Consider the following 24,084-nt stretch of genomic DNA (forward strand, 5'->3'; position numbering starts at 1 on the left):
CAGCTCGGGACCCCCTACCCGAGATCCGCCGGTTTTGACACCGACAGGGATGCTCATGGCACCCCAAGGTAAAATTCAAGGACACCAAAAAACCTAAGCTTGGGGATGCCCCGGAAGGCATCCCCTCTTTCGTCTTCGTCTATCGGTAACTTTACTTGGAGCTATATTTTTATTCACCACATGATATGTGTTTTGTTTGGAGCGTCTTGTATGATTTGAGTCTTTGCTTTTTAGTTTACCACAATCATCCTTGCTGTACACACCTTTTGAAAGAGACTCACATGATTTGAAATTTATTAGAATACTCTATGTGCTTCACTATCTTTTGAGCCATATAGTTTTTGCTCTTGTGCTTCACTTATACCTTTTAGAGCACGGCGGTGGTTTAATTTTATAGAAATAATTGATCTCTCATGCTTCACTTATATTATTTTGAGAGTCCTTTAGAACAACATGGAAATTTGCTTTTAGGAATAATATAAAAACTTTCATAGAAGTGCATTGAATACTATGAGAAGTTTGATACTTGATAATTGTTTTGAGATATGGAGATGGTGATATTAGAGTCATGCTAGTTGAGTAGTTGTGAATTTGAGAAATACTTGTGTTAAAGTTTGTGATTCCCGTAGCATGCACGTATGGTGAACCGTTATGTGATGAAGTCGGAGCATGATTTATTTATTGATTGTCTTCCTTATGAGTGGCGGTCGGGGACGAGCGATGGTCTTTTCCTACCAATCTATCCTCCTAGGAGCATGCACGTAATACTTTGATTTGATAACTTCTTGATTTTTGCAACAAGTATATGAGTTCTTTATGACTAATGTTGAGTCCATGGATTATACGCACTCTCATTTTTCCACCATTGCTAGCCTCTCTAATACCGCGCACTTTTCGCCGGTATCATACACCCCCATATACCTTCCTCAAAACAGCCACCATACCAACCTATTATGGCATTTCCATAGCCATTACAAGATATATTTCCATGCAACTTTCCACCGTTCTGTTATTATGACATGCTTCATCATTGTCATATTGCTTGCATGATCATGTAGTTGACATCGTATTTGTGGCAAAGCCACCGTTCATAATTCTTCATACATGTCACTCATGCATCATTGCACATCCCGGTACACCGCCGGAGGCATTCACATAGAGTCATATTTTGTTCTAAGTATCGAGTTGTAATTCTTGAGTTGTAAGTAAATAAAGTGTGATGATCATCATTATTAGAGCATTGTCCCAAGAGAGGAAAGGGTGATGGAGACTATGATTCCCCCACAAGTCGGGGTGAGACTCCGGACAAAAATAAAAAAAGGGAGAAAGGCCATAAAAAAGGGAGAAGGCCCCAAAAAATGAGAGAAAAAGAGAGAAGGGACAATGCTACTATCCTTTTTCCACACTTGTGCTTCAAAGTAGCACCATGATCTTCATGATAGAGAGTCTCCTATGATATCACTTTCATATACTAGTGGGAATTTTTCATTATAGAACTTGGCTTGTATATTCCAATGATGGGCTTCCTCAAAATGCCCTAGGTCTTCATGAGCAAGCAAGTTGGATGCACACCCACTTAGTTCTTTTGTTGAGCTTTCATACACTTATAGCTCTAGTGCATCCGTTGCATGGCAATCCCTACTCACTCACATTGATATATATTAATGGGCATCTCCATAGCCCGTTGATACGCCTAGTTGATGTGGGACTATCTTCTCCTTTTTGTCTTCTCAACAACCACCATTATATTCCACCATAGTGTTATATCCATGGCTCACGCTCATGTATTGCGTGAAGATTGAAAAAGTTTGAGAACATCAAAAGTATGAAACAATTGCTTGGCTTGTCATCAGGGTTGTGCATGATTTAAATATTTTGTGTGGTGAAGATAGAGCATAGCCAGACTATATGATTTTGTAGGGATAACTTTCTTTGGCCATGTTATTTTGAGAAGACATGATTGCTTAGTTAGTATACTTGAAGTATTATTATTTTTATGTCAATATTAAACTTTTATCTTGAATCTTTCGGATCTGAACATTCATGCCACAATTAAGAAAAATTAAATTGAGAAATATGTTAGAAAGCATTCCACATCAAAAATTCTTTTTTTATCATTTACCTACTCGAGGACGAGCAGGAATTAAGCTTGGGGATGCTTGATACGTCTCCAACGTATCTATAATTTTTGATTGCTTCATGCTATTATATTATCTATTTTGGATGTTAATGGGCTTTATTTTACACTTTTATATCATTTTTGGGACTAACCTACTAACCGGAGGCCCAACCCAAATTGCTGTTTTTTGCCTATTTTAGAGTTTTGCCGAAAAGGAATATCAAACGGAGTCCAAATGCAATGAAACCTTTGGGAACGTGATTTTCTCAACAAACGTGATCCAGGAGACTTGGAGTGGGCGTCAAGAAACAATCAAGGAGGCCACGAGGCAGGGGGGCGCGCCTACCCGCCCTGGACACACCCTCCACCCTCGTGGGCCCCTCGTTGCTCCACCGACCTACTTCTTCCTCCTATAAATATCCACGTACCCCCCAAACATCCAGGAGCACCACGAAAACCTAATTCCACCTCCGCAACCTTCTGTACCCAAGAGATCCAAAACCAAGTCCAACTATAACCTATCTTGTACAATAATATTCGACACAACTCTAACACCAGTGCTAAGCTCCAGCCTCGTGGCATGAAGTAGCAGTCAAACTTGCGCTGAAGCAAGTGCAGTTTCGAGGTGACCTCCACGACCATGAATGTTAGGATTATGTGTCCTGCAACTATATTCAAATACTTATTATCATTAATATTCGGAATACCTCATATGGAATTATACATGTGTTTTGTGCATGGAATTACTCTTGCTGGAATGTACTTAAGTGTTGCATGCTTAAGGAAGCCGGTCAATTATCGGTGGAATACAATATGCTTTATATATTGGAAAGACTACCTGGGTACGCTGATAATTGGAAGAAGCTAGATCGTGTAATTAGATTACGGCCCTAATGTTGATCTACATAATTAGAGGAATTTATATTCTATTATGACGCGTTGCTCACAGGCGCGTGCTTCAGGGACTCAATGGATAGGATCCACTAACAGATAAATTATATCGTGATTGGTAGTTTGATCTGGACTCTATCCGGAAACTAGTTTAAAAACTAGGAATCTTATAACTGTATAAGAGGCGGACTCTTTGGAAACGTGGTATAAGAAGGTCCCTACCCCCTAGCCTCGGATATGCGATTGTGAGCGGCACCACGGAAAAGCGCGGAGGAATAGGGGATAGACCACAACATATTTCTAACATTGGCATCTGAGCCGATTAGGGTTAACGACATTAGTCGTACGACTCGATTCGATCCGGAAAACAAATCCGCTGCGTACTGGTCGTGGTCAACTAGTACAAGTCCAACTTGGAATTAGATTGATCTGGTTTTCGCTCCGTGACGCCCGCCGCACACAAATCGCTCCAGATCGATTCCCTTGCCTCGCTCTGCCGCCGCTCCCGTCTTGCGCCGCCGCACTCTGGCCTCGCCGCGCCGCTCCCGTCTCGCGTCGCGGCACTCCCGCCTCGCCACGACGCTCTCCTACGCCAGGAACGCGCTGACAGCCGCCGCCCCGAAGTCGCGACTCCGCCGGCGGCCCGATCTTCAGCCGCCCTCCACCGGAAGCTGGCCGCCAAGCCCACGTCCTGCAGCAGTCCCCACTGCTGTCGGCCGTCGTCGCCGTCCGCTGCAGCACACCGGCCCCTTGCAAGGTACACAAGCTAGTCCTCAACGGTTGCTTGGAAATTGTCTGGGCTTTCACCTGCTACTGCTGCTCCGATTCAACACTGCCAAAGGAATTTATTCTGTACTGAACCTTGTGGAAAGATGGCCTCCAATAGTGTTTTTGCTGAGTTGCTCAGGAACTACAAATTAGATGGCACAAATTACATTGTGTGGAAAAGGAAGATGATGTTTCTGCTTACAGCTGAGAATATTGAGTATGTGATTTCGACCGCTGAGCCTAACAAACCTGCTGATGACGCTTCGGATGAGGAAAAGGATAGTTATGCAGAAGAACTCAAGGAGTGGAATAAGGACAATAAGAAGGCTAGGATTTTTATTCTTGGTTCCATGTCTGATTCGTTGGCAGGTGAATATGAAACAGAGGTTGCTGCATACAGAATTATGAGAAGGCTGGAAGAGGATTTTGGTGAAGTTTCTTTAATCAAAGTGCTTAGTTTGCTGAACAGATTCTTGACGTCTAAGATGGCAGATACTACTTCTGTCAATGAGCACTTAAACAAGTTGTGCGTGCTGAATGAGGAACTGAAAAATGCTGGCTATCCCTTTTCTGAGGAGGTGCAAGTAATGGTGGCTCTGAACTCACTTCCGCACACTTGGGAACAATTTAAAATATCATTCTGCCACTCTGAAAGATTACTGAACATGCGCAATTTGAGGCATCATTTGCTCATGGAAGAAGATAGGAAAACTTCACAAGGGAAAGAGAGACACTCACATCATCAGGAGTTACACCTTGGTGAAGATAGGAGGCGTTGGCAGAAGAAGAATCAAGGAGGTGATTTGAGGGGCAAAATCAACAGGAAGAGAAACTGGGAAGATCATAATGGAAGAGGTACAAACTCTAGTTTTGATAAGAGGAAATTTAGATGTCATGGTTGTGGAGAGTATGGGCATTTTAGAACTGAGTGCAAGAATAAGAAGCCTTATAAACAAGATGACAAGTCTAAGAAGCAGCATCAGGGCAACAAGAAGGATAACTCTTCTCCTGATGGTACATACAATCTATTTGTTTGTTCTGAATCATTGTTTACTACTTCAGCTTCAGATCATTAGGTAGTAGACTCTGGTTCCACTTCGCATATTGCAAGGAATAGTGCTGGTTTCACCTCTTTAAAACCCATACCGAAAGGAACTAGATTTATTTATCTAGGAACAACTGCAAAAGCTGATATCTTGGGCATAGGTGATTATACACTCAAACTCCCCGGTGGAGGAAAATTAATTTTGAAAGACACAGTCTATTCCCCTAGCATGAGAAAGAATTTAATCTCTGTTTCTAGACTGGAATCTATAGGTTTTAAGGTCTTATTTGGAGATGGCAAAGTTAAAATACTGATGAATGGAAATTTAGTTCAATCAGGAAATAGATTTGATGGTCTCTACTATATTGAGGATTTTATGGACATCGATAGGATGGACTGTATGGTCAATGAACAAAACTCGGTAGTGAGGAATATAGATGGAAGCAATAATTGTTCAGAATCATATCTCTGGCATCTTCGTTTGGGTCATATCTCAAAGAACAGAATTAAAAGGCTAATTAGTTCTGGAATTTTAAACTTCAAGTGGGAAGACTACGGCATTTGTGAGGCATGTGTTGTAGGAAAAATGACCAGGGTGCCTTTTCCTAAAGCGTCAAGGTCTACTGAACCACTTGCTATTGTTCATTCAGATATTTGTGGTGAGATGTCTGTACCTACATTTGGGCAGAAGGTCTATTTCATTACTTTTATAGATGATTTCTCTAGATACGGCTATGTTTACTTAATTAAGCATAAGTCGGAAGGTTTTGACATGTTCAAGTTATTTAAAGCCAAGGTAGAAAATCAGTTGAACAAAAAGATCAAGGTGCTTAGAACTGATCGTGGTGGTGAATACACATCAGGAATATTAGATGATTTTTGCAAGGAAAATGGAATTATTCACCATTATACCTTACCATATACTCCTGAACAAAATGGCGTAGCTGAAAGGAGGAATAGAACTTTAATGGACATGGTTAGGTCTATGATGGCATATTCAGATCTTCCTTTATCATTTTGGGGAGAGGCTCTTCATACTGCTGTTTACTTGCTTAATCATTCACCTTCTAAATATGTTAGTTCTACTCCTTATGAATTATGGAAAGGGAGGAAACCTACATTGTTGAACTTAGCAGTGTGGGGATGCAATGCACAGATTAGAGTACCTAGTCAACTAAGAACAAAACTGGAACCTAAGAGTTTTCCAGGAATATTTATTGGATATGCTTCTGGTTCAAATGGATATAGATTTTATGATCCAGAGAGGAAGAAGTTAATTGAAAGTAGAGATGCCATTTTTCTAGATCAAGATACACCTCGCCGTGCAAAACGTGCGAGAGTGGAATTATTGACAAACCCGTTAGATACAAGTGTTGAAACTGATTCTAACAATCAGGAAAACCAAGCTGATGGCAATGTAAATGTTGAGACTCCCATAACTAGTTTACCTAGGATAAGTGGGAGGAATGTAGCAGCCCCATCATACCTTGATGATTATTATGTATTTATGGGGGAAGTATACTCTAAAACTTCTAGTTTAGAGGAAGAACCAAAATCTTTTAAACATGCCATGTCTTGTTCAGAATCAAAGTTATGGTTGGACGCCATGCATGAGGAACTAAACTCCATGGAAAAGAATAAAGTTTGGGAATTAGTTGATCTACCTAATGACCGGAAGGCAATTGGATCAAAGTGGATTTTTAAAAGGAAACTGAATGCTTCTGGAAATGTTGAAAAATACAAAGCTAGGTTGGTTGCTAAAGGGTACACACAAAGGGAAGGCATTGAGTTTGTGGAAACTTTTTCCCCTATAGCCAAATTTACTTCTATTCGTATTATTGTTGCGTTGACTGCTTACTTTGATCTGGAACTTCATCAAATGGATGTTAAAACCGCCTTCTTGAATGGTCATTTGAAAGAAGAGATTTATATGTCTCAACCTGATGGTTTTGTTGAAAAGGAAAATCAGGGAAAAGTGTCTAAGCTAAATAGATCTATTTATGGTCTTAGGAAAGCTTCACGACAATGGAATATTTTGTTTGATGATGCTATCACATCATATAGGTTTTCTATGATGGAAGGAGATCATTGCATTTATTTTAAAATAGTGGGAGGAAATTTTACACTCTTGTCACTTTATGTTGATGATATACTTATTGCTTCTAGTAGTAAGGAAATGTTGGTAGAAGTTAAAACTTGGTTATCTTCTACATTTGAAATGAAAGATATGGGAAACGCTTCCTATGTTCTAGGAGTGGAAATACTTAGAGATCGGAATAAAGGTACTTTGGGTTTGTCTCAAAGGAATTATTTAAAATCTGTTCTTAAACGTTTCTCTATGGAAAACTGCAAGCCTGCTTTAGTGCCCATGGCTGTAGGAATTAAACTCAGTGAGGGTATGTGTCCTAAAACTCCTGAGGAAAAGAAGAGAATGGAGAAGACTCCATATGCTTCTGCCTTGGGATCTTTGATGTATGCCATGTTATTCACACGCCCTGATTTGTGCTATACTGTTGGAGTGTTGAGTAGATATCAAATGAATCCAGGAATTGGGCATTGGAATCAAATTAAACATGCTCTTCGTTATGTTCAAGGAACACTGGATTATTCACTCTATTTTAACCAAACGGATCTACAGTTGCAGGGCTATACTGATGCTGATTGGCAGGGTGATCTGGATGACCGGAAGTCTACGTCTGGGTATCTATTTACATTAGCTGGTGGCGCTATATCTTGGAGTAGTAAGAAGCAAGATTCAGTGGCATTATCTTCCATGGAGGCGGAGTATATTGCTGCGTCGGAAGCTGTGAAGGAGGCGGTGTGGCTGAAGGAATTTCTATGGACTTTGAAGATTGTTGAGAGTGCTAGCAAACCAGCGGTGGTGTATTGTGATAATCAGGCTGCAATAAAGGTTTCCAGATATCCCAAGTTCCACAGCAAGATCAAACATATTGAGGGAAGGTATCACTATATACGTGATGTAATTAATAGACTTAAGTCTGTTTCTTTAGAGTTTCTACCTAGTACTGATATGGTTGTTGATCCCTTGACTAAGTCACTTAGTCAGGTGGTATTTGGTAAACATGTTCAAGCTATGGGTTTACGAATTTTTTGAATGATCGTTTTGGACAAGTGGGAGATGTTAGGATTATGTGTCCTGCAACTATATTCAAATACTTATTATCATTAATATTCGGAATACCTCATATGGAATTATACATGTGTTTTGTGCATGGAATTACTCTTGCTGGAATGTACTTAAGTGTTGCATGCTTAAGGAAGCCGGTCAATTATCGGTGGAATACAATATGCTTTATATATTGGAAAGACTACCCGGGTACGCTGATAATTGGAAGAAGCTAGATCGTGTAATTAGATTACGGCCCTAATGTTGATCTACATAATTAGAGGAATTTATACTTTATTATGACGCGTTGCTCACAGGCGCGTGCTTCAGGGACTCAACGGATAGGATCCACTAACAAACAAATTATATCGTGGTTGGTAGTTTGATCTGGAATCTATCCGGAAACTAGTTTAAAGACTAGGAATCTTATAACTGTATAAGAGACGGACTCTTTGGAAACGCGGTATAAGAAGGTCCCCACAACATATTTCTAACAATGAAGAGGGTATACTTCTGCTCGAAGTATCCAGTGAAGACCACCGTGTCCATGGACATGGAGATGCAAAACCTGCCGCCTCCAAGGTCGGCCAGTCGGGTGGTGTCGTGGAGTGTGTATTGTCCGGCGCACCACACCAGCTGGGTGAGACAGGCCTCCAATCAGGAACTGACGATCGCTGGTGGGTTGGCGTCCATGTCGACGGCTCAGAAGTGGAGCCCCACGGAGCAAAAGCCGCCACCGCCGGCCGCCACCCTAGAAGTCCGGGACCAAGGTGTCCCAGGCCCCAACCCGTTATCGGCAGCTCCCATGCGCCCTCTTTGCACCACCGGCGGAGCGCTGCGTCGAATAAGAAGGTGCCTTCGCCACCCAAGGAGGCCCAGACGTGCGCATCAGTGTCTCAGTGACGAAGTATCCCGAGATGCCCACTTCCTCCTGGCGGCATGGCGTCGGCTGGTGAGGTGCGGCGGGTCTGGCATGGGCCGCCACGCTCCAGGCCCAGCAACTGTTGAGGTGGAGCATTAGCTCGAATGGGGAGTTCCTTGGGGGTCGAGGTGCGGGGCACGTGGTTGACCAACTCCATTGATTCAGCTCGCTCTGAAGCTGCTCGACGTAATGGGGACTCTGGCTAGAATAGAGGAAAAAGCAGAGCAACAAGACTGGGTTATTTTCCGGGAAAAGCCTACTGATCCAGCACGGGACGTCCACCGCCTCCAGCGCGTGACGCGTGTTGCATGTGTGGCCCGTGCACTGCACTATTCTCCCTTATCTTGCTGGCCACTACATCTTTGTTGTAACGCGCTACGTGTTGCATGTGGTTGAGCGTTGTCCTCACTTTTGCAATAGATGTCGTGTTGTAAGTTTCCTTTTGCAACACAAGTCTTGCTGCATAATTTTTTTACGTTTTTACTTTTTTAGAACATAGGTGTTGTTGCAGATGGAACTTTTGCAACACAGATGATGTTGCGTTGCTACGCGTCGGCCGGCGGATCTTTTAAAAGATCTGATGGGTTGCGAGCTGTCAGATCTAGAGTAATCTTATGGCTGAGGGTTGTCCTCACTTTTGCAATAGAGGTCGTGTTGCAAGTTTTCTTTTGCAACACAAGTCTTGTTGCAGAATTTTTTACGTATTTACTTTTTTGCAACATAGGTGTTGTTGCGGACAGAACTTTTCTAACACAGATGATGTTGTGGCTGCTACACGTCGGTCAACGAATTTTTTTAAAAGATCCGCCGGGTTGCGAGCCGTCAGATCTGGAGTAATCTTGTGGCCGAGTGTCATCCTCACCTTTGCAATAGAGGTCGTGTTGCAAGTTTCCTTTTGCAACACAAGTCTTGTTGCAGAATTTTTTTACTCCTTTACTTTTTCCAACACATGTGTTGTTGCAGATGGAACTTTTGCAACACAGATGATGCGGCTGCTACGCGTCGGCCGTCGAATCTTTTTAGAAGATCCGCCACCTCTCGAGCCGCCGGATCTGGTGGATCGAGCGACTGAGTGATATCTTCTAGCATTGCAACACATGTCGTGTTGCAATAAATTTTTACAACACGTGTCATGTTGCTGAAAATTTTACAACATAGATCAAGTTGTAGTTTTTTTAAACACAGGTCTTGTTATAGTTTTTTGCGACAAGCTTCTTGTTGCAATTTTTTTCCAACAAGGTGCGGGGCAACGGCGACCAGAGCCGACCGCATAGAATGTCACGGCGGCAGGGGCATCCCAGGGTGAGCTGATCTGGCGATGACATCTCGTAGGTGGTAGTACCTAGCCAAATCCGACGACGGAGCATTCGTGGGTGATCGTGCTTGGCCAAATGCGACAATGATGGGTAGCCATCGGTCGCGTCCGACGACGAGGAGTGCAGATGCGCTCTCTCGTGGCGTGAGGACGACGTAGGTGAGCTAATCCAGTAGCGGAGCATCGCTGCTGATCAAGGTTACCATGAGTATAGAGGACAAGTGCTCAATGCTGGTGGTCAAGGTTCACAAGTGCAGAAAAGTAAACTAGAGGTTGGTTGTTCTCAACAGAATGAGAGGGCGAGCTCTAGTATTTTAGAATAGTTTCAGAGCATATTGGCTTCGGATCCGGCGCAATAACAATAGTGGTTTGCTTGCTCAACTTTCTTAGAGCAGTCATCAATTGCCCCCAGCTATCAAACCAAACTCTTCGCACTTTGGAGGTCAGATCCTGGAGCTTGCTGGTTCAAAACTCCAAAGATGTGATCTTGACAAGGGGACAAGTTCTGTTGATAGTGTGGCTGGTGGTAGATTTGGGAATCTGAACAATTTTATGGGAAATGTTGTTCGTGGTGGTAGTTCTCGGAGAGATGACTTTGATTCTGGTAGGTTTAGTGGTAGATCTGAGCATGATGGTCACGGAATTAGTAATTCTAACAGGTAACCATGCAATAAATGCAAAGATTCTAGACATAGAACAAAGGAGTGTAAGTAGGGCTGAAAAAAAAGCTCGAAGCTCATGAGCTAAACGAGTAGCTCGTGACTCGGCTCGAATCGACTCGAACTCGAAAAATAACGAATTGAGCCAAGCTTTAGTTTAAGATCGTTTATAGACCAAGTTAAACGAGCCAATCTCACGAGTACTCGTGTAACTCGTTAGGCTCGGTACAAAAGATCAGCCACTCTCAATACAAAAAAAGATCAGCCACTCAGCACTCTATGTCCTAGGCGCACAACACAAGGCCTAGCCATTGAAGGCCCAACCGCCTAGAAGACTCATGCGTTACAAGGAAATTACTATTGTTAGTGATATATATATTTAATATATACATACTCATTTCTATAATATTTAAGGGCTTTATGTTCATATCTTTAACAAGCTTAACAAGCTAAACGAGCCAGCTCGTGAGTTATATGAGTCGAGCCAATCTTAAATTTGAGCTCGTTATAATAACAAGTCGAGTCGAGCTAGCTCGTTAATGAAACGAGCTCTAGCGAGTCGAGCCGAGCTGGCTTGACTCGGCTCGGATTCCAGCCCTAAGTGTAAGTTTAGGTCATTGCATGATTTGTGGTAGGGACTCTCACATCATTGATGACTGTGCTTAGCTCAAACAAATGAAGCATGTCCAAAAGTATGTTGCCTATTTTGCTAGAGGTTTGGGAGTGCTGCTGGTTCAAAACTCCAAAGATGTGTTGGCTGTTGAGCATGCCAGCCGTATGGCCATTATATTATTAGGGTTAAGTCTGGGAATATTAATGAAAATCAAATTTCTTTAGGGGTTAAACAACATGTTAAGTTGGAGATTTCCAAATAAGGCTAAACTGGTTGAGCTTTCGATGTTTGATGATTTTGATCTGTTGGTCTTCTGAGAGCCAAGCTATTCATCGTGGGTGAACTTTCTAAATTTGTAGCCACTTTTTGGAATGTGTGAAACTATTGCTTCTTGAGGCCGGTGCTAGATTGAGATTGGTACAATTGGCAGGTTCCTATATAGCGCGTACCGCGCCGACGAGCGAGGTAGCGCGTAACCCCCCCGCTCACTGTTGTTTCTATGGGCCGGCCCATTCTGGGGTTTCACCCCCAACCGGTTTTGGGAAGGTTCTAGAACCTTCCCTGAACCGGGTTTTCCTTTTTTCTCATTCAGGTTTTTTTTTCATTTCCTTTTATTTTTTCTTTACTTTTATGTTTTCATTTTTAATCTTGTTTTTTGATTTTCGAAAATCTATTAATTCGCGATTTGTTTTTAAAATCGTATTTTTTTGGAATGATGAACATTTTTTCCAAAATTGTACTTTTATTTTTAATAATTCGTTACTCTTAAATGAGGGTTGACATAACCTTTTTGATAACCCAACAATTGGATGCATGCTTATCTATATTGTCAGGTTATGCACATGGGTTTCATGGCATACTACTGGCTTTATGAGCTTCTGTGATAATGTTTTTCATGGCACCGATTTGTGGGTTAACAATCTTGGAGTATTTGTGGTATGTTTCCTTTTTCCAGTTTTTAGTGTTACGACCTACTTATAAAATTATTACTTAGGTGTTTCCAGTCAAGAACTACTACTGCAGGGCTAACCAGACACCCTCTGCTAATACGCCAATGATACCTGTGACAGTGGCAGGATTTTTTCTTAGAAAAGCAAAGGAAAATTAAGTAACAACAAATGATTCGTGTGACTTGAATATTGAACGAAAACTTAATTGGATACACGAGTGTTCTAATTGAAGCTGATGGACTACCTCGCCATGATTATGGTTGTATGCCTTTGTTACATGAGAATGATATGGGGCGAAAGCTTGCCCCAACCCTCACAAACAAGTGTGTTAGGTTTTAATTTAGGACTGGATGGCATATACGTCTGCCTAGTGTCTCATAAAACCTACTACTAGTGTAACACATGATTTTGAAACTTGAAAGCAGCTTCATTCGTACTTATAATTATCACTGTGCAGTTCCGCCGGTGTACTACGCGCATCTTGCTGCGTCACGGGGGCGGAGCTACCAGGGCAATTTTGGTGATGGTTCAAGCATAAGGGAAACAGCACCAGGTGACGAACTACCTGAGTTCCTACAAGTCCCAAAGATCCACGAGAATGTGTCGGAGGTCATGTTTTACTGCTGAATTCGAGGTGGTGGGTCGAACTATTATCGTCTTTGCTCCGAAACTTGGCCCTCGGTCACCTTTTGTATATTCAGAGTCGCGACTTGTGAGGCCGATAACACTGGCTCAAAATTTTGCTAACGTTGGCTCAAAAGTTTTGGATACGAAGATTCAGATATCACCGGTTGTGCATGTACCTGTCGTTATCTCTAGAGTGGTTTGTTCTTCTAAATGGAACTAGTTTTATTGAGTAAAATTTCTTTCCTTTTTTATTTACATCCATATTGGAGGATTACATTTGAATTTCCTTGACCAGCGGCAAGTAACATGTACTCTTGACAATTGTAAGATCTTCATTCATTATGTACAAAAGCTTTGGTTGTTCTCATGTTGATGACCGCACTCTTCAAGTGTGAGTTTAGCTGGTGGAATCTGTCATAGGACTACGGCGACAACTACATTAAACAATCAAGGTGAAAGGACTTTTGTTGTTGCACATGCATGAAAAGGATTGAAAGAGAAAATTTTAAATTTTCACAACACAAAAATCAAATGTTCTATAATGTTTCGATATTTCAATCATGATAAAATTCAGCATTTAGAATTCAATTATTATTATTTTCATTTTTTTTTTGAATTTGTCAGTTTTGAAGAATTTTAGATTAACAACATTCAAAATTCAGGACTTCAACGGTAATGTTTGAAATTAGGAATTTTGAGTTCCGTGATGTTAACCTTATAGTTAACAAATTTAAATTTAGCTTTTTCCTTATGAAATTTGGAGAAGTATATTAATGTTAATTTTCAGCATGTAAAACCTCATTGTCCCAAGTACATAGATCAAAATTATGTAATACAAAAATTGTTGGGATATGCTAAAATTTCAAAAAAAAAAGATAATAGACATGCGCTATTTCATCGGTCATGCTTTCTTTCCACACAATGAATCGCCAGTAATGAGAAAAATTGGATTGAATTTTCAACCAACCATATACTAGAAAATAAGAGCGGTACATATAGTTCCATAAGATATGTATGATTCTCCAATTCAAACAACTGTAACATGTCATTCCCTTTTCAAACACACATGGCAAATTGACAGGATGAAACCTTGAAATTTATTGCCATTCATCTCATCTTGTAGTGCAGTATGGACCAAGTGTGCAAAATACTAGCTTTTACACATCTCTAAGAACAGGCAAAAGAAAGGGCTTGTAATTTCAGTCCAGGAATGACAGGGTTCAGTCAAAAAATTTCAACGTGAAGGTGTTGAAAGCCACCTATGTGCTACGGGTAACAGCTAACAGGTAGTCCATACTCCGTGGAGTAATATACCACATTAGTGTAATACTAGTTTCAGAAGAAATTCTCTCTCAAGAAAAATTTCAGAAGGAACTGCATAATGAAACTGTCTAATTGCCTCATATTGTCTTTTACTTTTGAAAATAAGGTGGAGATCTCTGCCTTATATTCTTTTTTTTTTTTGTGAGAGTACGCCAATGGCAAACCTTAGCTTTATAGAAGGCAGAAAAATATTTACAAGAGGTTACAAGGGGTCGGCACCACACATCGATGCACTACACCCACTCCACTCCCACTCTCTAAGTCGATTACTCACAAAACGTAGACACTCCCGAGCCTCCTGCCAATTCCCACAACTTCAACTCTTGAAAGATGATTGCCATAGTACCCCGAGCATCCCTCACATTCGCATTTCTGAATACTCGTGCATTTCGCTGCTTCCAAAGTGTCCAACAGATCATCATGACGAAGGAGTCAAAACCTTTCCTGTTAGCTTTGGTAATCCGCTTCCTTATCGTCTCCCACCACTCTTCCAGCCTGGACTGCACCGAGGGTAAGAGTGCCAGCTCCACCCCAACTTTAGCAAAGCATAGATACCACACGTGCCTCGCGAACACGCATTGCAGCAGCAAGTGATCCACCGTATCTTCCTCTTGGTCGCAAAAATAGCACGGTGAGGTTTCCTCCTGCAGGCCATGTCTGAGTCTTCTATCCGAAGTCCAGACTCGGTACTGAACTGCCAACCACATAAATATCTTGCAAGATAGCAGAGCCCAACTCTTCCATATGCCTCTATACGACTGGAACCGGATCCCTCCCTCACAGAACATTTTGTATGCCGAGGCTGCTGTGTATTTTCGGTCCACACACCACTCCCAAACAGCCATATCCTCCTGATCCGGGATTGGATGTACCTCAATCAGCACTTCCCATAGCCGGATGAATTGTGCCAATTCATCTGTGGACATCTCACCTGTGATATCCATAGTCCAAGCATGGGATAGCAAACCCTCCTGCACCACTCTTCTGTTCCTCACTTGGGTCTTGACTTTGAGCACGATCAAGGGTGCCACCTCCGCAATGCATGCACCATTGATCCATCTGTCCTTCCAGAACAGAATCTGAGCTCCATCTCCTAGCTTCCACTTGACTAAACTGTTGAACGCCTGCTGTAAATTTCGATCTGGCGTCAAGTTGAGTCCCTGCCACGGCCGTGAGCTATCTGTTCTTCTTAACCATTCCCACCGCAAGCGAAGCGCAAGGCCGTGTTTGCCCAAGTCCATCACTCCTAGTCCTCCAAGGTATTTTGGTTTGCATACTCTCTGCCAAGATACCACGCACTTGCCTGCGCTGACTTCCTCCAAGCCCGCCCAGAAGAAGGCTCTGCAACCCTTGTCTACCTTGTCCAATGCCCACTTAGGTGCTTCCGAAACAATCAGGTGGTGTGTGGGTCTTGCACGCATCACTTGGTTGACCAGTATGAGCCTGCCCGGTCTAGTGATCATTCCCCTTTGCCAGCCCGGCAAAATTTTGATTGCAGCGTCCACCATCGGTTGCCATTCAGACCTCTTTAATTGCTTGATACTCAGCTGCAAACCTAAGTATTTGCACGGGAACCGGTCAATCTTCCAGGGCATTGCACTTCTTACTAGTTCTTCATATCCCTCCTCGGCCCTGATCAGAATGGCCGAGGATTTCGCAAAGTTGATTTTGAGTCCAGAAGCTTCACCAAAGATCTGCAGGACCTCCTCCACCAATCTAATGCCTGTCCTTGAGGGTTTGATAAACATCACCACATCGTCCGCATAAAGAGATAGACGTTGCAATGGGCTGCAGCAGTTCATCTTACTTAGGACTTGAGAGTCATGAGCCTTCACCACAATCGCTGTCAAAACATCCATCGCAATAACGAACAACATTGGGGAGAGGGATTCCCCTTGCCGCAGCCCACACGCATGCATGAACTTCTCTCCCGCACACCCGTTGATCACCACTCTCGAGCTCGCCGAAGAGAGCAAGATCGCCAGCCATGAGAGGCAAAAAGGCCTAGTGTTACAGAGACCGCATGGACCAAACAGTCCAGCAAACTGGGGACAGAACAGAAACGAAGACAACGGCAACAAATGAACGAAGGAAGAAAGAAGAAAGAAACCGAAGGAATAAGGCAAACATAGGCAACTGTGCGGCGCCCAAATTTTCTGCCCGTAGAAGAAGTGCTACAGAGTCAGCTTCTCTTTGGAACAGCATGTCCATGCAGAGAAATGCTGACTGTTGAAAACCATTTCATTAGGGCTGTGCCATAGTTCAGCAGCACAGGCCGCGGAGACGAGCGGCCATGCTTGGAGGTGTTGGCCCTGGACGAATTGCAGTAGAGATGTGGCTCGTGCAGCTGGCTGCTGAAGATTCAAATGCTGACAAATTGTTTTGCATCAATCTGCACCTCAACGTAATATGCTCAATGGATTCAACACCTGGACAAATATTGCACCATGCATCTTTGGCACCAACCCTTTCGTCATCATATTATGGGATGCCAGGTGAAAGTAGCAACTTCAGGATACTCTTCTGAAAGTTAGCATCTAATAAAAGTAGTTTGTAGTTTCTAAACTACCAGCATCGCGGCCTTCAATCACAAGAAAATTTTCCAGAATCTGCAGCAATTCGGAGAGGCTGTAGCCTGTAGCAGATCGAGTAGGTCTCAGTTTAGGCTCCCAGCCGCTGGAAGTGACCTGTGATTAACCCAGCAGTACTGATCTTGCGCATACATGAAGATGACAGGGAAAATCGGGAATGGTACAACACTTAGTCGCATCTTGTACCAGCAGGAGTACTGACTTGAAGGTTGCCCAGATGGCCGTGTCATTTCTATGCTTCAAAGGACTGAACAGACAGGTCCCATAGACAGATAAGAGCCAATTATGCCACGGGATAGTGTTGCCATGGAGGAGCATGCTGGAAAATTGCAGAGGACAGCGGTGCTATGAGCAAGCAGATCTCGGAATCCTAATTCCCCAGATTCTTTAGGTGTGATAACATATTCCCAGGTGATAACACTGTCGGCCGTGAGTTCTCTTCTTGTTCTACCAGAGAAAGGAGCGTCTTAATTTGTTGACCTTGCTGATGTTTTCGTCTGTAGTAACTTGGGATTGCTGAAAGAGTGCATTGATCATCATGGCATCATCCATCCAGCTAGTCTCTTATCAATCTTCTGTATCACTGGTTGGAGAAGATGTCGCGGCCTGCGGAGTCTTGCTTATATAGTGGGAGGCCAGGATAAGTGCAAGGCAGTGAGCTGATGGGGCACTCTAAAACACTTGCAATTTCAGCAGCCTCCTCACTGTTGATATGAATAATAAGGTGCTCTTATGACAATTAGTACTGAGACCAGAAAAGTCCAAGAAGGCCTGCAGGATTTGCTTAACCCTTCTAGCCTGATCAACCGAACCGTGTGGCAGTAGGACTGTGTCATCAGCTTACTGTGTAAACTGAAAGTGGGCCATTGCCGCTAGCCCGTTACTGCTATGGAACGGGTGCCTGAGGTAGTCATCCTCTGAAGGACACTGCCGGCCAGAATAAAAAAGGTAGGGCCACAGGGAATCACCTGCCATACCGCTGATAAGGACCTGAGCCTGCCCTGACTGTAACATACACTGACCCCATTTGATCCAATCCGTAGGGAAATTCCGGTGCTGCATAGCTGGAAGAGGCAATCCCAAAGCACTGTGTCAAACGCCTTTTGAAAGTCCAGTTTTAGCAGTCATTGGTTTCCTCTTTATCTGCAGACCGCACTAATTCAGAAGCCAGAACAAAGTTCTCAACAATTGAGCAGCCCTTATAAACCATGATTGAATCATATCAATGAGGACCCAAATCAGAAGCTGGAGTCTGTTTGTCATGACTTGTGTTTCATCAGGCTGTGCACTAAAGAAATCGGTCTCAGGAAACATTCAATCTTTGGTGTGAAAACAATGAAGGATCTGTTGACGTCGGCCTGTTCTTGCTCGGCCCGCCTGCTGCTCGCCGGCCACCATCGTCCCCGTAGATGGCCTGCTCTTGCTCGGCCCCAGCCGCTCCTGCTGCTCGCCGGCCACCATCGTCCCCGTAGATGGCCTGCTCTTACTCGGCCCCAGCCGCTCCTGCTGCTCGCCGGCCACCATCGTCCCCGTAGATGGCCTGCTCTTGCTCGGCCCCAGCCGCTCCTGCTGCTCGCCGGCCACCATCGTCCCCGTAGATGGCCTGCTCTTGCTCGGCCCCAGCCGCTCAAGATCTCAAACGCCGCCGGCCACCATCATTCCCGTAGATGGCCTGCTCTTGCTCGGCCCCTGCCGCCAAGATCTCAAACGCCGCCGGCCGCCTCCGAAATCAAGCCTGCAAGCCGCTCGGATCTTGTGCGCTGCACCACTGGCTGTCCCCGAGCATGTGCGCTGCGCCGCTGCCATCCGCATCCGATCTCAAGCGCCGCCGGCTGCTCCGATTTGAAACTCTTCCTGTTCGTCAGGCAACCATGGCTGATGGCGAAGGAGTTGACTATGACCGGTTGGGCAAGGCAGTTGTTGCGAGGGAGACGAAGGGGGGCTCGAAGGGGATGGGGGAGGCGCCGGCGCCGAACTCGAAGGAGATTGGGGAGGCGGTGGCGGCGGAAGAGCATGAAGGGGTCGTGCGGGGAGGAGGGGGCTCGTGGGGCAGGATACCGCGACCTTACCGGTGAGGGGTGGGCGGCCGGACCCGTTTACAGAGGGATACGTTTACGTCGTGGAGTAAACAAACACGAGCAACGTTTTTCCTTTACGGCGTAAACAGGTGACGGGCAAATATGATTTCGCCGAAACAAACACCTCCTTAGGTTGAACTTGTTTGCATGGAACTCTCTAAAGAGGGGATATCAGATCCTCTTTCTTTAACATCAGCTTGTTTTTGAAGAAATCATATGTAAATCCATCAGGACCTGAGCGCTTTTAACAATCTCCTTCCAAGAGACTGTATCGGATAGACCACCGAGACTGACACAGGTGACTGACATTTACTGTTGGTAGTCGGTGCGGGGGAGAGCCCGACAGGTTCCCGAGACAGTGGCAATTTGTAACTTTTGCTAAATATGAAAGCGCTTGATGCATTATGTACCAGCAACCTCATTTATTTCTCCTCGCTTGGCAATTTACAGCAACATACAAGAACGTTGAGTTCTCGTCACCAAGACTGCACCAGTTAATTTTTCCACGTCTCCTCCATATAGAAAATTTCCAGGAGAGTAGTTGCATAATCTTTTCCAAGACATGTCTCTGAAGAACTCAAGATTTTTCAGTGGCCTATGTTCTTCCAAGGCATTCAAGAAATGCAACGATTGTCTAATTTATCCTCTCAAGAGAATAAAATCCCCTGGACCACTTCTTCGCACTCATCATCTTTCAGGAATACTCGTTCTTTCAGCTTACATTATCTAATTGCCTGCACCAAGAAAAATGTACATGCTCATAAGTATCTGACAGAATGACCACAGTTCAAGTTCAAAGAGCAAAGGCATCAAAATGATCTTGAGTAGCTGGAGACCTCAAGAGGAAGATTTTTTCATGAGCACAAACCTAGTTGTATCAATCCATATACCAGGTAACTGCAGAGATATTTGGCCGTTTATCTAACTCAGCCACACAAATGAATGTGTGCCCTGAGCAGGGAATGCACGGACAGAAGAAATATGCATTTAACAAGTTGAACAGAATGTGGTTATATGATTCTCAGTGGGGCTGTCTTATGCTAGTACATTCTGCACCACAATCCAATCCAGAATTCAGTCTGGTTCCATAAATCTGGGGCTGTGGGGAATCCAAGTACAGTAGCGACTTGTAACGGATTCAAATAAGCATCAAGATGGTAAACAAACATTGCTATGCCAAAAACCATCAGGATCAAAAGCACAAAGGACAAAAAATCGAGATTTGCTGCTACATAAAGACTCTATTGCAAACTCATACTGTAAGAAGTACTGCATTTTTGCTGCTGGCTGCAAATGGTTGCTTATAGAAAGCTCAACAGATATCACACATAATGAATTTGCTAAAATGCCATGGGCTAGCTTATGCTGCGGTACCTAATTCAGTAATGCATGACCCATACATAAGTAAATGGTCAAACTACATGCATATTAGCAATTTACTGAAGCAGGGACGCAAATAAGTGGAAAGTCTTGCTTAATTGAAGAGCGGCAAATGATTTGTCTACAAGAGAAAAAAAAAACTTCAGCTATATGAAAGAAGCTAGATAGGCCTCATCTATAACATCCATTTTTCCTTTTCAATATGAAGATTAGTCTTACTTCTGTGCCTGTGTACATGATGCTCTGTAAACAATAAAATTGATATTCAATCGTAGAAAACCCATTTTCTCTTGAAAAGAGTATGCCAACAAACTGATCACATGCACATAATCAGTCTGATCAACTGAGACATAACTAACCGGACTAAATTAACATAGGTCAAGGGTGTTTACATGATAAAGGGAGAAGTCCGTTAAAAATGAACTTCAAATTCCCATCATTCTTAGATTTCCGATGATCAGAAAAAAGTTTTCAATAAACACAAGACCAGTTGTCAGCACAAAGCACACGCATATACAGTATAGAAGAAATCAAATTCGAAGTTACACACCAACAACTTGAAGTTTCATGATGGCCAACTGGCCACACTGGTGGAGCATGCAACAATATGTGTTAACTCCGCTAGTGTAACGTAGGCAACAGACAATAAAACACCACCAAAACTTTTTTATCTTCAGTACTTCAGAAGGGATTGAAAACACAACCTTTTGGTTTATCAATATGATGTTTGACAATCATCAAGACCAACCAACAACATAAAAGCAGAGGTAGTTGCTGTTTCCATTTTTCTCCTAATATAGCACCAGATGACGATGGCACTAGAAATGGTGTCAGGGCACACAACATGAGATAGTAGGACGCAACAGACAGTATTAACAGAAGGCACATATGTTTTAGAAAATTCAAAAAATACACAAACAAAAGAAGTATAGGTTGACCGAAAAATGGTGATCTGAACTGCAGCTTTCACTACGCCTCCAGGCAGGCACAAGTTCAATTCTGCTCGTACCCATCACAACTAAAAGGGAAACACCATAAGAAAAGTATCATAACTTCCCAATGTTCGTGTGAAGCAACACATGCAACCGTAAATTAAGTACACACAGAGCCACAGATACAAAATTTACCAAGACAGAGCCACACTCAGGCAGCTGCGCACACATGCATAGGCGACAAACCAACAAAGCAAGGGCAGGCAGCTGCACACACATGCATAGGCGACAAATCAACAAAGCAAGGGCTCCAAGAATTACCAATGGCCTGGAACTCAGCTGCTTTTCATGGTAGTATCAGCACACCAGCCCAACACCAATGTCTGGAACATGGAAATCAGCACAGTTAATAAGTTTTATTGACACTACAAGATGCAAATACATTGTTTTACAGTCTTACCTTGTAAGTTTAGTGGCGACTCTTTCTTACTGCATAGCAGCAGCATTGGATCCATCGTTGGGTACTCTGCTTGAGATTCCGCAACTCTTTCGTCTACAAGTTTATCGAATAATTCTCTGTTTTCTGAATATAGCTCCAGTTGTGCGGTGCTCATCTATATTTAAGAAAAGTATTAGCTGACAATTCAACATAAAGGTTGTTTATTTCATAGATTTTAGTCAACCTTTTTCACTGCCCGCTAATCGCGGGTGCTTTTAGAGTAATAAATAAATAGAAAGAGACAAATTTAATGTGGTAATGACTGTGCGCAACTCTTAAACATCAAAGAGAATAGAAGGGAGGGAGTACCTTACTGTCCTTAACACATCCTTTAGTCGTTTTACAGTACACACCCTCATCATGGACTTGGTTTGCATCTGCAGTCGCCTGTCGCAAAGCACTCACTGTTAGTGTTAACTTAACCACTTCCTCTTGATGTCCTTCCTTTTTCTTCAAATTCAGATGCATTGTACACAAGTCTATGTGTCCGTCTGTGTAGATGGGAAACTCTCCTTCAATGACCTGGACATTTGAGGACAATGAAGTTGCTCGCAGTAGCACTTGAGCAACACAGGGAATATCTGTTGCATAATTTAAGGCAAGGTTCACCCCTCCCACGACAACCACACCTATAGAAGCTTGAAGCACATCTGGTAGGGTTCGTGTTTGGCCATCTTGTACATGCAGAACACTATCCAGATATTCATCACTTTTTATGAATATGATATGATTGAGCACATCCTTGGGATCATTTGTCCAGCATGGAACTTTATAGAACTCTTCATTTTTAACCTTTTTCTGTTCATTTACATCCCAAACCTTGGTTGAAATGTGAAGATATCTCAGGATTAGCTTTGATATCTTTGCCCAGCTACGGATGTATCCATTTCCCAGATCTGTCAACTCTTGTTTCCTTGCACCCAGCTTTGGATCGAGCGATTTCAGAACAATTAAGCAGATGAAGTTGTTCTTTATGCTCTCAGCAGTGTGTATTATCAGTGCCGCCATTGCACGCAGAGACTTGACAGAAGACTTGGTTGGATCAAAATGAGATAGCTGATCAAGCATATCTTTTAGAGCAGGATAGCCCACTTCAAAGTTTTCAAGTGGAGGGCCTTCACGTAGTAGCGTGGGATACCCTCCTCCATGGGAAAGTAAAATTGACCCTTTGATATACTTCTTTGTTTCATGTCCCTGGTTCTTCTCCTTGAACTCATACACCTGTCCATCTGTAGTTTCGAATCCTCTCACCCACATATGCCTTCCTTCAATGATCGCCCTGACAGTCCTTTCACCATCAGTAAATGCAACCGTGAAAACAGCTAACCCATCTGGGGTGAGATGAAACTTCCTCTTGCCCTTCACGAGGGTCTTAAACTTCTTTTTGAGATGTTTCCGTAGGCGCTCCATCTGGCTTGCGTAGGAGCGGTGCATTTCTGAAAAGGAATTTTCGCTGCTCAGCTTCAAGTTGATAGTCATCAAAGGAGGCCCGTCCGGCACATCATAAATGCCATCCGCTTGCTGAGCCATTTGAAACAAGTATTTCCAGGAACCTTCACAAAGTCAGTGCACTGCCCTACTGCAATAAACACATGAATCATGCAAAAGGGCATTAAAGTTTAAAGCTCATCAAGGCATCAGCGGAAACTTATAAACGGCATTCATGTTTGCATGTCAAATGAAAAAGATTATCAGGTTATCACCTATTGAACTGCAACATATACATGTCAACAACTCAGATTATCAGGTTACAACATTCAAGAAAAAGGACCTTGGTACTGCCTTGCACAATTAGCAGATTGATCACAAAATAAGCTACGAAGAGGATCACCGAAACTACATTGTACACATGTCTCCAACAACTAAACCATTCAAGAAGTGGACAACGTGCAGCCTTTGCTGTACTAGCAGTAACAGATCACAAATAAGCTGTGGACAGGACAATGTAGGCACCGTTACGATCCATACAAAACTACAGAACTCAACTACTCATCAATCGTCATAGGGAACGAGTACGAACAAAATAGACGCAAAATCAGGCTGTGCCATACAAAAAATAAACAGGAACAGGCTTGCAGAATTTGCGCATTGGTGCTATGTGTCAACTCATCACATATATCATTTCTGTAGTCACAAACTATGCACAATCGAAGGGAAAACAATTAGCACCAAATCAGGAAGGCGCCCATCAAGGGGCAAGTGGATTAGCAAGAGATATTTGCGGTACCTCGATCTGGGAGAGGCC

The 24,084-nt window shown here is 43.1% G+C and overlaps 1 protein-coding gene across 1 annotated transcript; it reads right to left on the minus strand.

Annotated features, from left to right (window-relative positions):
- Positions 1-19,407: 19,407 nt before the first annotated feature.
- On the minus strand, positions 19,408-24,084 carry LOC119329398. Its single transcript, XM_037602440.1, has 5 exons — positions 24,067-24,084; positions 22,149-23,418; positions 21,801-21,954; positions 21,662-21,723; positions 19,408-19,762 (listed from the first exon to the last, which is right to left on the minus strand). The coding sequence occupies exons 2-4, from the start codon at positions 23,367-23,369 to the stop codon at positions 21,698-21,700; spliced, it is 1,401 nt and encodes a 466-aa protein (XP_037458337.1). The 5' UTR covers positions 23,370-23,418; positions 24,067-24,084; the 3' UTR covers positions 19,408-19,762; positions 21,662-21,697.

This window comes from Triticum dicoccoides, chromosome 7A (assembly GCF_002162155.2).
Source record: "Triticum dicoccoides isolate Atlit2015 ecotype Zavitan chromosome 7A, WEW_v2.0, whole genome shotgun sequence".
NCBI classification, from domain to species: domain Eukaryota; kingdom Viridiplantae; phylum Streptophyta; class Magnoliopsida; order Poales; family Poaceae; genus Triticum; species Triticum dicoccoides.